General features: G+C 41.6%; 1 protein-coding gene across 7 annotated transcripts in view; it reads left to right on the forward strand.

Moving 5' to 3' along the window:
- The window catches only part of TAOK3 (TAO kinase 3), a 90,230-nt gene extending 80,181 nt beyond the window's left edge, over positions 1–10,049 (forward strand). For 2 of the 7 annotated variants that reach the window (XM_021719332.1, XM_008071597.2), the window contains 4 exons: positions 526–738; positions 7,545–7,727; positions 8,705–8,769; positions 9,772–10,049. In XM_021719332.1, coding sequence (XP_021575007.1) covers positions 526–738; positions 7,545–7,727; positions 8,705–8,769; positions 9,772–9,916 — 606 coding nt within the window. In that variant the 3' untranslated portion in view covers positions 9,917–10,049. Of the gene's footprint in view, positions 1–525; positions 739–7,544; positions 7,728–8,704 lie in introns of all 7 variants that reach the window. The other 5 variants (XM_021719335.1, XM_021719337.1, XM_021719334.1 and 2 more) reach the window with 4 other exon arrangements.
- Positions 10,050–15,621: the final 5,572 nt, after the last annotated feature.

The raw sequence follows: 15,621 nt of genomic DNA on the forward strand, positions 1-15,621 counted from the left end.
CAGAGTGAGACTCCAACTCAATAAAAAAAAAAAAAAGAAAGAAAATGGCATAAGCTAGAGCTGTGAGAGCTGGCTTATATAATACAATCCCCTCTCTCACTGGAAAACAGGGAAATGGCAAAAGCAAACAAAAAAATGGAAAAACAAAAAATAGACGACATTGAAGACCCTGACTAGGAATGGTTGCCTATCTTTTAACAAGCTAAGCTTCATATCATCATATTCCACAATCTGCTTAGAGCTGTTATCCCCTTGTAACAATTTGTTTTTTCTTTGACACCATTTGTAAATTCAGAATTACTACATTCATTTAATATAAAACCAAAAGCAGTGGTAAACTTGTCTGTATCTGTCTATATTGTATGTACTATTTTCGTTTTTATTGGTTAGCAGTGTGGGTCACTCCATCAAAAAGCAAATGGTCTCGGCACTTGTATCATTATATGGAATTAATAGATGGACTATATGGAACACTTTCTGTATTTACTGACATGTCTTTATTTTTCCTTTACTTTTCCAACACAGGCCATGGAAATGCAAATTAAAAAACAGTTTCAGGACACTTGCAAAGTACAGACCAAACAGTATAAAGCACTCAAGAATCACCAGTTGGAAGTTACTCCAAAGAATGAGCACAAAACAATCTTAAAGACACTGAAAGATGAGCAGACAAGAAAACTTGCCATTTTGGCAGAGCAGTATGAACAGAGTATAAATGAAATGATGGCCTCTCAAGCGGTAAGTGGTTAGATTTGGTGCCATGGCTTCCAGAGCTTTGGGAATCCAGAAAATCCAGGATCCAGCCTTTTGTTCCAAGATGATTCTTGCACAAATTTAGGATGCTGGTGTTTTTCTGCCCAAGGAGCCGAGGAAACGACGCCGCCGAGTAAAGCCAAGCCAATGCGGATACTTGCTGGAGTGTGTCTTATAAGATGGAACTCGCGGAATGACATGCTAAATAAGTCCTGTGGCACAAAGTGGTAGATATGGCATATGATGTCATGTGTTCATTCATCAGTGATTTACTGACTCCCCTCCCGCTACCTGACGTCAGGCACAAATGAGTCAGACACAGCCCCTGCCCCTATGGAGCTCACTGCCAAGTGAGGAAGACAGACACACAGGCACATTCCTTCAGTAAACTCTTACGTGTGTTCAGCACTCTGTGGGGCTCAGAGATGGTGGATGAGCTGGGTAGACAATTGGTCTCATCCTCATACTTTTGTCAATCAAGCTAGGAGGTCAGATAATTCAGCGGTCATAAATAGCAAAGCATAGTAAGTGATTTGAAGTGGACAGTGCTGGAGGCTGTGGGAGGACTAGTAGGAACAACTAATCGGGTCTGGAGAAAGCTTCCCAGAGGGAGCCAAGAGGCTTAAAGGAATGTATCAAAGTAAGTCAATTCCTTGAGAACGGGGCCTACGTAGACAAAGGCCCAACAATGAAAAGTGTGCATATGGCCACTGAAGGAACTTTGGTGTGAGCCCAGAGTTCAAGGGGGAAGATTGTGGGAATTCCACATGGAGAGGTCATAAAGGGAGCTTGGAGTGGGAGCTTGCCTGATAGTTCCCTGAGACTCCATGAGAAGATGAGTCTTCAAGAGTAGTCGTTTACCAAATAGGCAAAAGAGAAGGAATTTTTCTTGGCAGAGGATATAGTACATGCAGAGACTCAAATACCTGCAGAAGGATGGCACAATCGAGAAACAATGAGCAATCACAATAGGAATATAGACTGCTTGTTTAGGAAGAGCGGGCAGATAGGGCTCAGATCCTCAGAAGCAAGGAGTTTGAATGTTATTCTCTAAGCAGTGGGGAGCTGCTGAAGCCTGTCTTAAGAAGGAAAGTAACAGGGTCAGGTTTGGTTATAGAAAGACATTGGCAGTAATGTATGGCAAATATAGGTAAAGAAAGCTGTTAGGAAGCTATTGTAATAGTCGTACAAAAAAACGTGGAGGGCCTAAACTAAGAGAGAAGGATTTGAGAAATATTTAGGAGGTAGAACAGAAAGAACTTAAGTTCTTTGAGAGAGAGGTTTGATGACAGAGTGGAGTATGTTATCATTTTACCAAGATGGAAAAATCAAAGGAAGGGTGAGTTTGGACATCTGGGAAGATAATTGACTAAGTTGTGGAGACAGCATCAGAGCTATGTGGGTGTCCAGGTAGAGAGGTACAGGTATGGAAATCTGCAGTTCAGAAAGGATGTCAGGATTAAAAAGTACGACTCAGGTGCTCTGTGGGGGCAGTTGTGGCTCTTAGGAATAGACGAGATCTGCTGAGCACAGGAGATAGCCTTGGAGAGGAAGGGACTAAGTCTGGTGATACTGACATTTGAGGAGTGAATGGAAGTAGAACAGAGAAGAATAATCAGAGTCATGGAGAGGAAGCAGAAGGAGCATGCCCCAGAAGCCAGAGCAAACATTTCTAACAGATGACTTCAACTGTTGCAGAGACCAATTAAATAATAAACTTTGAGGTGCTCATCGAATCTGGCAGTGGATTTGTCCATTGCTTGTCTTAGATAATCAGTGGACTGGTGGGAATGGGAGACATTGTAGTGCATTAAAGGAGTGATTACAGAGTGAGATAGAAATGGAAAGACTGCTTTTACCAAATCCTCATCAGTGAAGGAAAAGAGACTGAGAGCTGTAGCAAGAGAAGGATACAGTGAAAGAAAGACTTCCTTTAGTTGGGAGAGACTTAACCATGTACTTAGGCTGAGGATGAGAGCTCACACATTCATCTCATCATCCATCCAGCGGGTATTTATTGAGTGCCTGCACAGTGCCCCAGCCATCCCGGGATACTGTGGTGAATAAGATAGTCATCGATCATGTCTTCATGGAAATTATAGAAAAGTGGAGGAAACAGTGAAAAAGTCTCCTCCATGTAACGGCAGAGCAAGTGCAAGATGCCAGCAGAGCACAGAACAGACGAGCTTGCCTGGTCTGGAGAGTTGGGAAAAACTGGGGAGCAGCATATGGAAAGATGCAAAAGTGGCACTTCTGAAGAACTCACAGAAATACATTGTGTTTAGAATATTGAGAACTGGGAGGGGGCTAACATGAGGGCAACACTGGAGGGGTAAATGGGCTAGGTCATGGAGGGGCTTGCAGGCTTTGTTAAGAATTGTCATTATCCTGAAAACAATGGGAGGCCATCGGAGAGTATTAAGCAAGAGGGTGACATCAGATTTGTATTTTTGAATGGTCACTCTGGTGAAATATGGAGAATAGCCTGGGAGATGGCAAGAGTGGATATTGGAAGATGATTGTCAAGTTGCTTTTACCCTGGGCTTGAAGGAGTAGTGGCTAGACTAGAGATTGGGCAATTGGGATGGAGGTGGAAGTGACTACATTTGGCAGGAGGCAGAATTGAGAGCACTTAGCAACAGACTGAATGTGGAGACTCAGGTATTCAGGATGACTCCTGTTCTCTGGTTTGAGCAAAATGGTAGACGATGGTCTTCCTATATTTACCTACATAGTAGAAAAGGAAGTGGAGGCTGGGTGCAATTTTGCTCGTGCCTATAATTCTGGTTCTTTAGGAGGCCAAGGTGGAAGAATCACTGGAGACTAGCCAGGAGTTTGAGATCAGCATGGGCAACATGGCGAGACTACATCTTAACATACACCAAAAAAAATTAGCCGAGTGTGGTGGTACATGCCTATAGTCCCAGTTACTCTGGAGGCTAAGATAGGAGGATGGCTTGAGGCTGCAGTGAGTTATTATCACACCACTGTACTGCAACCTGGAGAAGACCCTATCTCACTTAAAAAAAAAAAATTAAAAAGGAAGTAGAGCAGACTGTGGAATGGGAAGGGAAAGATGATGAATTATTATTAGCTGTGTTGAGCTTGAGAGCCTGGGAAGCATCCAGGTAAAGATGTCTCTAGTAACCTGGATAACCTAGTCTGGATCCCAAAAGGGAAGTCTGAAGTATAGATGTGAGAGTTATTTGCATATAACAGATGGTAACCGAGGCTTTTGAATAGATGAGATTCCTTAGGAAGAGAGGTTAGAGGTAGAAGAGGGCCCGGGACAAAGCCCTGAGAAATACCCACATTTAATAACCAAGTAGGTAGGTACTAGAAAAGGAATAGTCCCAGAGGGAAGGAAAAAACAAGAGGCTGTGGTGTCTCAGAAGACAAGAGAGAGCTTTCAAGGTAAAGGGGCAATTGACAATACCAGATTCTGTTGGGAGGCCAGGTAAGATAGGGACCACTTCCAGGTGACCATTGGTGACCTTCATGCGAGCAGCAGAAGTAGAGGGCTAGGATCAGGAGTGAGGTGAGGAATGCAGAGAGATTAAAGGCAAGGAGAGAGTTGACAGGGACACAGAGGCTGGTAGGTTGGCCTTGACTTGCCATCTTTGTATTCTCAGCATCTGCAATGATGCTGGCATACAGCAAGTGTTCAGTGAATGTTTGCTACGTAAGATAGGTGAGAGTGGGATCAGGAATATAGGTTAATGACTGTCCTTGAATAAGGGAGAGAGATGTCCTTCTTTCTGAGACAGAAGACAAAAGTTTATGGTTGTTACAGCTATCGTTTACTGACTCCTTGCCATGGGCCAGGTACAGTGTTAAGTAATTTTATAGATGTTATTTCATTTGGTGGAACCTCTTTGAAGTCATGACTGTTTCAGCCCTAATTTACCTATGATGAGACTGAGGTTTATGGAACTAAAGCCACTTGGGCAGGAGTTGGCAACCTTTTTCTGTAAAGGAGCAGGTGGTAATTAGGGTCTCTTTTACAGCTACTCAACTTTGCTATTTTAGTGTAAAAGCAGCCAAAGACAACATGTAAATAAGTGGGTGTGTCCAATAAAACTTACAAGTGGCCAGGCGCAGTGGCTCAAGCCGGTAATCCCAGCACTTTGGGAGGCCGAGGTGAAGAGATTGCCTGAACCCAAGGGTTCAAGAACAGCCTGGGCAACCTGGCTAGACCTCATCTCTACAATAAAGCAAAAAATTAGCCGGGCATGGTAATGCGCCTGTAGTTGGAAGGCTGAGGCAAAAACCTGAGCCCAGCAGGTTGAGGTTGCGGTGGCTGAGTGTGCCACTCCACTCCAGCCTAGGTGACAGAGTGAGACTCAACAAAAAACTTACAAGAACAGGCAGCAGGCCAGATTTGGCCTAGAAGCTGCAGTATAGCAATCCCTGCCTCTGGGCAAAAGGGGGAGCCTCACATAACTAATTAGTGGTGGAGCTAGGATTTGAATCCATTTTAAGGGGAGCCTGAAAGCTTACATTATACCCCCTCTGTCACATTGTTTTTTTCAGTTTAAGCCACTTTCGAAAACATACATGATAATTACCAATACTTTACAAAATAATGGATTTGGTATATTTAACCTTGGATGATGAATATCAAATACTGGAATATCCTCAGATTTCTAGCACTAGGTCTTTAGAGTCAGCACTGGGGCAGAACAACATAGTCACTGACACTATTAACAGAATGCCAGACAGGAAAGAAAATGGAGATGCTTCAGTGGTCTAAATTGACCATAGGCTGAGCCTCTCACCCACTTATTCAGGGCTAATAGCAACTCATGCGGACAAGTAGAAAAGAACAGGGCTTTCACTTCCTTTGTTGGTAAGGGGCCTCCCCTATCAAGAGGGAATCAATAATAATCCTCACTGGGAACCAGAAAATCTTGGGCATTTACCTGTGAGGCTGTTGCTGCTGCAGATGGACTATTTATTGTGTTTAGTATCTCTTTTCCCTTCATTTCTCATCAGGAAAATGAGAGGGGCTATCTGTCCTCTTCAGTGGGTCTTAATGAAAGCTGGTTAGGATTAGTTATTAGAAATTACCTTGGAAATAGGGCTATATGGTCTATTTTCTGTTTCTTTAGTCTCTATAGTATGTTTCTGCAGAAATACTAAAGACACTGTGCAAATAACTTTCTGAAACTCTTTAAATAACATTTCAAAATGTCATTTGTCAATCAAGACATTGAGATATGTTAATTGTCATAAATTGTATATAAGGTGGAGAATAAGTATCTTGGCAAAGTGGTCTATATGGAAACATGCAGATAAACTCAGGTAGACAGAAATGTCTGATTCAAGGGTTCCAATCTCATAGTTCTCAACCAAACTGGGCACAACCAAGACCTAGTGCTAGAAATCTGGGACAAGGAGGTCATCCTACCTAAATGTAGTCCTGCTAGTGGCCCTAAACCTTCAACTCTGCTTTTGAGAGGTTGGCATTTCTACTGGCTGGCTTAGTTCACTCCCCACACAAGATGTGGGTGTCTTGGTGTGTAAGACAAAGCTCAAGTGTTCCAGGGAGCAAGGCTCCCTTATAATCTGGACTTGGCCAGGCTGCCTTATAATCTGGACTTCACTGCTTCAAACTATAATATGCCTTTTAAGATGATCAAGGCCACCTGTCCACTGTGGGGAAGAGATTGTGAGCTACTTGAGTTTTGGATTGTCTGGCTAGCAGGATAATTTGTATGGCCAACATTATTACTAAGAGCATAACAGGACTGTGACATATTCCTCAAGTTTTATAGATACTACATTCATTTTTTTAGAGATAAACATATCTAAATGGTTTTAGGATTAAAGACCTCAAAATAAGGCCAGGCATGGTGGCTCACACCTGTAATCCCAGCACTGAGGCAAGAGAATTGCTTGAGGCCAGGAGTTCGAGACCAGCCTGAGCTACATAGACTCTGTCTCTACAAAAAACAAAAACAAGCCAGGCTCGGTGGCTCAGCCTGTAATCCCGCGCCTTTGGGAGGCTGAGGTGAGTGGATTGCCTGAACCCGCAGGTTCAAGACCCACCTGGGCAGGCGAGATCTCATCTCTACAATAAAATCAAAAAATTAGCCGGGCGTGGTAGCGTGCACCTGTAATTCCAGCTACTCGGAAGGCTGAGGCGGAAGGATCGCCAGAGCCCAGCGGGTCAAGGCTGTGGTGGCCGGGAGCGGCCACTACTCTCCAGTCTGGGCGACAGAGTAAGACTCCAACTCAAAACAAAACAAACAAACAAAAAACAAAGAAAAAAGTCTAGATAAGGAAATGGCCTACTTAAAACCAAAATAATGATGACAACTATTATTTGCTGAAAATTTAGTATGTATCAGAACTGTGCCTAGGATTTTATATAAATTATTTCATTGAATCTTCCTACCAATCTCAGACAATAGAACTGTTATTGTTATTTTCTTCAAGCTCAAAAAACATAACCTAGAGAGGTTAAAAGACATGCCGAGGTGACACATCCAAGTGAATGGTGGAGCTGGAGTTCAAGCTCAGGAGTCTACCTCCACAGCCCACGGGCTTGCTCCCTAGAGTGTAGCCTCCTGACACCTGCTGCAGTGGTTTCAGATCATACTGAACACAATGTGCTTCTGGCAATCTGTAGCCCATTGGGCAGACTTTACTATATTTGCTTCCTAACTCTGAGTGTACCCAGAAGGGCATCTATTTTCTAAGGGGACCCAAATGAGGAAATATCCTCCAGTAGTCACCAAGGGCTGTAGCAAGGGGTGCGTTACAGTGTGTGTCTTCTGTGCCCGCAGTTACGGCTAGATGAGGCTCAAGAAGCAGAATGCCAGGCCTTGAGGCTACAGCTCCAGCAAGAAATGGAGCTTCTCAATGCCTACCAGAGCAAAATCAAGATGCAGACAGAGGCACAACATGAACGCGAGCTCCAGAAGCTAGAGCAGAGGGTGTCTCTGCGCAGAGCACATCTTGAGCAGAAGGTATGAGGGCGTCCCTCGGTCCCGTGCTGCCGGGTGGAGGGGGGACGTGGCCGAGGAAACTGCCTTTTCAGAGCCCTCCTTCCCTGGAGGGGGATTAAACTAGGCACTTTTCACTTTCTACTCCTGATATCCCTGAGAGGTAGGCCTTGTCCCCATTCTGCAGGTCAGAACACTCGTGCTCCAGACGGTTAAGCCACTTGGATAAGTCTGACCCCACTTCCTAAGCCTTTCCACTGCTCGGCTAGGAAACCCTCAACCTTCACAGCCAGAGGAATGACATGGGTTGCTGGGGGTGATATGACCCATGAAAGGTACCGTGAACGGAGAGCATGGCTGCTAAAAGCCAACCATAGATTTGGCATTCAGCTCTTTTTAAACCAAGAGAAATCACCAGCAGAGCTCTTTAAAAAAAAATTAAACTGAAGATAGGCTGATACTGCCATGAATAATAAATGTTATCCCAATTGAAATATTCATTGCTTTAGATAGTCTGAGGAATACGAAGTAGAAAAGATTTCATAAAGCATCTCAAAGACGCTAAGCATTTGTTTGCTTAACCAGTTATTTGCACTTCCAGTAGTTCCTGAGACCAACGTAACAGACTATTTTCCCAGCTCCTGCTCTAGAACTAAATTACTAATGACCCAGGAGGCCTCTGGCTCTCTACGGGAAAGCAGTACAATCTAATTGCACTCGAGTGTCTTTTAGCTTCTCCTACTAAGACAGGACACTGACCTAGATCAGCTCAGCTGCTTGGCTTGCGAGAATGGCATTGCTAGTCCCCGGGGGACCCAAACGTTTTTATTCTCATTAGCAAGTTTTAAATATAATGGATTTGATAACGTTTATCACAGGACACTCGTCTTCCTGGGTCCAGGCCACACTTTGTTCCTGTGTACCTGTGTGTGTAACGCGTGCACATGGGTGCCTGTTGGGAGGTGCTTTCCACTGAGAACTGCTCGTTGTGCTTATTTCAGATTGAAGAGGAGCTGGCTGCCCTTCAGAAGGAACGCAGCGAGAGAATAAAGTACCTATTGGAAAGGCAAGAGCGAGAGATTGAAACTTTTGACATGGAGAGCCTCAGAATGGGATTTGGGAATTTGGTTACATTAGATTTTCCTAAGGAGGACTATAGATGAGATTAAATTTTTTGCCATTTACAAAAAAAAAAAAGAAAACAGAAAAAATTTCAGACCCTGCAAAACCACATTCCCCATTTTAACGGGCGTTGCTCTCACTCTCTCTCTCTCTTACTCTTACTGACATCGTGTCGGACTAGTGCCTGTTTATTCTTATCCATCAGGGGCCCCCTTCCTCCCCCCGTGTCAACTTTCAGTGCTGGCCAGAACCTGGCCATCTCTTCTATTCATAGTACACGTCACAGTATTGATGTGATTCAAAATGTTTCAGTGAAAACTTTGGAGACAGTTTTAACAAAACCAATAAACCAACAACAACAACAACAAAGTGGATGTATATTGCTTTAAGCAATCACTCATTACCACCAATCTGTGAAAGTAAAGCAAAAAAATAATAATAAATGCCAAGGGGGAGAGAGACACAATATCCGCAGCCTTACACCTTAACTAGCTGCTGCATTATTTTATTTTATTTTATTTTTTTGGTATTTATTCATCAGGAATAAAAAAAAACAAAGTTTTATTAAAGATTGAAAATTTGATACATTTTACAGAAACTAATTGTGATGTACATATCAGTGGTGACATATTATTACTTTTTTGGGGTTGGGGGGGCGGGTGGGGTGAAGAGATCTTGTGATTTTTAAGAACCTGCTGGCAAGAGTTTAACTTGTCTTCAGCATATTCTGATTGTATCATAATCATTTTCTGCTGTTGCAGAGGATGTGAATACACTTAAGGAGCTCACAGAATCCCAGTAGCACAAATTGGGCTTTGGCAAATCGTGTATTTTGTGTATAGAAGGAATTTAAGGAGAGGTATTACTTATTTTCATATTGTATTTTAACTGTTTCTCTGATCAAATTTTTTTACTTCCTCCCCACCTCCCTCCCTTTCCAGTTCAGTATTTGGAGTTCAACACTGTCTCTCAATCAGAGCATCTTGGTCTTTTTCTTTATTTCCCTTTCCCTTCCTAAGTCCCATATCTTGGTCATAAATATTGCATTATTCACACTTTCAAACTGTGTATTTTCTTACAATAAAAAATGATGAAAAAAAAAAGGCTTTACTTCTTTTGCATGCACTTTAAAAAACAAAACAAAACATTTTTCAGGTTCCAAGGAAGAGCATGATAACTGTCAGAGCTTTTAATTATATTTGTAAATAAAAGTGTTCATCACATCGCCTTGCTGTGTTATTGTAGCAGGAGGTTTCCCTTCTAGGTTCATCAGTTAATCCAGAGGGAGAACCACCCTCCTGAAACCGTTCTCCACAGCTTCAGTTGCTCCAAGAAGAGCCATCCAAAGACCTTCAGGTAAAGCTGTGTCTCACAAGTTGTCATACGGGCTGAAGATAGTGTTGCACTGTGTGATGTGGCTGACTGCACCTTTTTGCCCTTAAGAATAGAAGCAGGCACGTGTGTGTGTACACACAGACACCCAATGTGCCAGTCACGTGGAGGAGCATGTATTGCTGGGGAGATCATTTGGGCACCCTTAAAAGCAAGTTGTGGAGAAGGCATCATAACCAACCATTTGAAGTGATCCCACTGTAATACTTAGAACCCCCCTCCCCTCACATTCTGCTTTTATCAGAATACCTTTCTATGTATAACAATGAGATAGTAAAAAATAGAAACTTCTGGAATATGATTTTGGGTCAGAACGATCTCAGTAAGACCTCATATTCTTTGGGCTCTAAGTCCTGGACATTGAAAATTGCTCTTGAGAATGAGGACCTGAAGATTATTCTTGTACCCTACAGGATATTCAGAGACAAATATGAGCAGTTAGATTCACTATGATAGATGAAAGCAGAAAGGTATGCTCATAAAATTACAAAGTAATGATCAACATGGGTTAAGCCCAACCATAAAACGTTTCATAATTATCACCCAGTTTCCTAAGCAGATCAGTTCATTGAAGTTTCTATATTAGGTACATTTGAAAATAATATTGGAAAGGGCTGGAAAGAGGATTCATAATTATCCAAGAAAAATAGATAACACGCATTGCATGTTTATGCTTACCATGTAATGGAACATTACACTAGCATTTTACAGATGAAATAAGCTCAGGCCAGGGTCAATGGCAGGGTGGGGTCTGAACCAAGACCTATCTGATTTCAGAATCCATACCCAAAAGGACGTTCAATCTTTAGTAAGGCAGAAAACTTTCTGTAGTCTATTTCATCCATTTCTCTCTGGAGTGAAACATATCTAGCTAGCTTGTGAAATGGCTCTGTTCCCTTTCCACAAGACTGTCAGTGATGTGTTCCAGGGCAGAGTTAGCAGAAAGCAAGAATGTGGGTCCCTGCTCCTAACACCTACTACAGACTGAGTCTTCCAGCTCCTACAGCCTGCCTGAGGAGGCAGTAAAGTCTGGGACAAGAAGAGCAGCAGGAAAACAGGAGAGAAGTGCCGGGACAGAGGTGGAGAGCCAGTGTCCTGTCTGTACTAAACTCCCCTGAGTTAAGAATGACTGCATGTTTGTCATGCATATTCGTAAGGGAGGGAGCTGCTTACCTCCGATTCGCAATTATTCATTCCACGAATATTTCCTGAGTACCTTATGCATTGTGCCATGCTAGATGCTTGAGATACACCGTTGTATCTCAAACAGGTGAAGATCCTTGCCCAGTTTACATTAGGGGTGAGAGGAAACAGGTAACAAACAATAATTATGACAAATAAACGATCTTATACGGGAATAAGTGCTACAGATAAAGAAAAAAATAGGGAAGGGTAAGGGAGATCAGAAATACCAGGATCAGCATGTTTACTCGTTCCTTTAAGAAATTTTTATTGAGCATCTACTGTGTGCCTGGGCTATAACAGTAAATATGATAGATGAGGTTGGTACTATGCTGTAGGAGCATGGTTTCAATCTTCATGGAAGCAAGGACATCAGCAATGGACTAGGTTAATCAGTGACTAAGGGCAATGATGGTGCTATCTGTTCAAAAGAATTCCAATAGTTCCAGTCATGGGGGTGTCAGATAATGCTTACCAGTGATGTACTAATTGGGTAAAAGAATGTATTTCTTGAATTTACTGCCATTTGTAATTATTTGCTTATGTATCTATTGGAAATAGAGTATTCCTGGGAAACTGGAAGCATGATCATGTAAACTCCATATACACCTCTGGCTTTAGTTTAGTAATGTATTTTGCCCTAGAAATGATCAGATATAAAAATAGATTTTGATCATTCCAGTTTAGCATAGCAGTATAAGTCTCCTACTGATCACAAGTAAAAACTAGACAAAATGCAAAAGCAACTGCCTGAGAACACTGAAAAATAAAGGCAGATGCATTTTGGAGAAGCATCCTAGATGAAGGTGAAATAAAACCATTCTTAGATGGAGAGAAATTAAGAAAATTCATTTCCAGCAGACTTGCTCGATAAGAATGCTAAAGGAAATTTTTCATACTGAGGGGAAATAGTACCAGAAGAAAACTTGGGAATAAAGAAAGAGCAACAGCCAGACCCAGTGGCTCACACCTGTAATCCCAGCACTTTGCAGGGCTGAAGTGGGAATATTACTTGAGCTCAGGAGTTCAAGACCAGACTGGGCAACATAGCAAGACCCTGTCTCTACAACAAAATAAAAAAAAACTAGCTGGGTGTGGCCCAGAGTGTTGAGGCTGCAGTGAGCCATGATTGTGCCACTATGCTCTAGCCTGGGCAACAGAGTGAGACCCCACCTCAAAAAAAAATATCTGGACAAACAAAATAACTCCCCCCCTTGTAATTTTAAAATACATACAGCTGTTGAAGTAAAAAATTACAGCATTGTCTGGTAGGTGAGGGCTTTAATGTAAATAATAATATGACAACTACAACAAATGTTAAGGGTTAAAAGATCTATGTGATTGGAGGGCTTCTATATTTTACGTGCAGTGGTACAATTATTCTAAGCAGATTGTGAAAACTTAACTACATTGTAAAAACTGAAAGAGTAATGGCCAAACATCCAACAGAGAAAATATTCAAATAATCCAAAAGAAAGCAGGAAAGGGAGAACAGAAAAATGTTTTGTTTGTTTTGTTTTGTTTTAAAGAGGATAGGCAGAAAACATAATAGTAGACCTAAAACCCACCATATCAATAATTACATTATATATTAATGGTCTCTAAACAATCCAGGTAAAAGGCAAAGATTGACGAAGTGGATTTAAAAAGGACTATATACTGCCTATAAGAGACAGACTTGCTGGGCATGGTGGCTTATGCCTGTAATCCCAGCATTTTGAAAGGCTGAGGTGGGAGAATCACTTGAGTCCAGGAGTTCAAGACCTTGTTTCTAAAAAAAAAAAAAAAAAAAATTAGCTAGGCATTGTGACACATACCTGTAGTCCCAACTACTCAGGAGGCTGAAGCGGCAGGATGGCCTGAGCCCAGGAGGCTGAGGCTGCAGTAAGCCATTATTGTGCCACTGCACTCCTGCAGTGAGACTCTAAGAAGGAAAGAAGGGAAAAAAAGAAACAGGTTACATATAAAGGCACAGTAGGTTGAAGATAAATGGATGGGAAGAAACATGCCATGCAAATAATAAAGCATGAGAAGCCTGCAGTGAATATTTTAATATCAACTAAAATTGACTTCAAGACAAAGACACCAGATTGAAAAAAGACACATTCACATGAGAAAAGGAATAATTTGTCAAGAAGATATAAGTAATTTTAAATGTGCATACACCGAATAAGAGTACCCAGAAATACATGGATCAAAAATTGACAGAATTAAATGAAAAAATAGAAAACAAAATTATTATGGATTTTTAACTCCCCTCTCTCAGTAGTTGATGCTAGACACACAAAAATAAGGAAAATATAGATCTGAACATTATTAACATTAATTTAACATTTATAAAACACTATCCACAAACTTCATAATACACATTATTTTTCAATATGCATGGTACATTCACCAAGACACATCATATTCTTGGCCATAAAACAAGACACAGTTTTTAGGCTGGGCATGGTGGCTCACGCTTGTAATCCCAGCACTTTAGGAGGCCAAGGAGGGAGAATCTCTTGAACCCAGGAGTTCGCGACCAGCCTAGGCAATATAGTGAGACCCTGTCTTTACAAAAACAAAAAATTAGCTGGGCGTGGTTGCACATGTCTGTTGTCCCAGTTACTCAGGAGGCTGATGCAGAAGGATCGCCTGAGTCCAGGAGTTTGAGACTGCATGAGGCTGCGGCGAGCCATGATGGTGCCACTGCACTCCAGCCTGGGTGACAGAGTGAGACCCTGACTCAAAAAAAAAAAAAGGAGGGCAGGATCACTGCCTAATTCATTATTAAATGTATGTATACTCATGTGATATCAAAATTTGACAAAGAATCCTTAGAAAAAAATTACAAACCAATATCCCTCATGAATACGAATGAAAAATTACTTAACAAAATATGAGTGAATTGAATACAGCAATATTTTAAAACATTGGTACCACACAATGGGCAAGTAAGGTTTATCCCAAAAATATGAGATCGGTTTAGTGTTTGAAAATCAAGCAGTGTAATAATCATCATACTAACCGAGTAAATAATAAGACCCATATAATCATTTCAACAGGTGCAGAAAAAGCATTTGACAAAAATTCAATACCCATTTATGATTTTTTAAAAAGCTCTCAGCAAACTAGGAAACTAGGAATAGTAGGAGATGCCCTCAAACTGATAAAGGGCATATACAAAAAAAAAAAAAACCTTTAGCTAACATCATAATAGTGAAAATTGAGATGTTTCCATCTGAAATTAAAAAACACGGCAAAATGTCCACTTTTACCACTTCTATTTATTATTCTGGAAGTGCCAACCATCCAATAAGGAAAGAAAAATAAAAGACAAAGATTGGAAAAGAAGTATTCTTCCGGTTTGCAGATGATATGACTGTTTACAAAGAGAATTCCAAGGACTCTACAAAACTATTAGAGGTCATTTAGTAAGTTCACAGGATACGAGGCTAATATACGAGGGGGGACCCCCAAAAACCAGAATTATCTTTTTGGAGGGTGGGGCCCTTGCAGTATAGGCTTCCCTCACTAGGTAAGTATTCCAGGAACCCACTGGCATCAGTGTTCCAGTTAGTGTTGTGAGAGGCTGCGTTTGGCTTTAGTGAAATTTTTTGTGGAGAGTCAAACCTATCTGCCCTTTCATGATGGGTGATGTATGAGCACTCCTGCTCATGCCGTGCTGAGGGTTCAGCAGTTTTTGACCAAAAATGGCATGACCCCTGTGCCCCGCCCTCCTCGTTCCCCTGATCTCACCCCAGCCATTTTCGTTGGTTTCCCCAGATGAAAAAAGTCCTCGAAGGGAAATGTCTTGCCAGTGTGGAAGAGGTGAAATAAAAAACTGCAGAAGCATTAAAAGGCATCTAAACTGATGAGTTCAGAAACTTTTTTGAGCAGTGGAAAAACATCTCAACAGATGTATCAAACAGAGGGTACTTTGAAGGTGACTGAAGTTTAAACATGTAAGAATAAATACACAATTTTTTATAAATAAATTCCAGGACTTTCTGGGTTCCCCCTCTTATAAGATCAACTGTATCTTTGTTTTTTTTTTTTTTTGAGTTGGAGTATCACTCTGTCACCCAGGCTGGAGTGCAGTGGCATACTCACAACCACCGCAGCCTCAACCTGCTGGGCTCAGGCGATCCTTCTGCCTCGATCTTCAAAGTAGCTGGAATTACAGGCACGTGCCACCACGCCCAGCTAATTTTTTGATTTATTGTAGAGATGAGGT

The sequence above is a fragment of the Carlito syrichta genome, unplaced genomic scaffold (genome assembly GCF_000164805.1).
Source record: "Carlito syrichta isolate Samal-C Ts95f unplaced genomic scaffold, Tarsius_syrichta-2.0.1 Scaffold314525, whole genome shotgun sequence".
NCBI classification, from domain to species: Eukaryota; Metazoa; Chordata; class Mammalia; order Primates; family Tarsiidae; genus Carlito; species Carlito syrichta.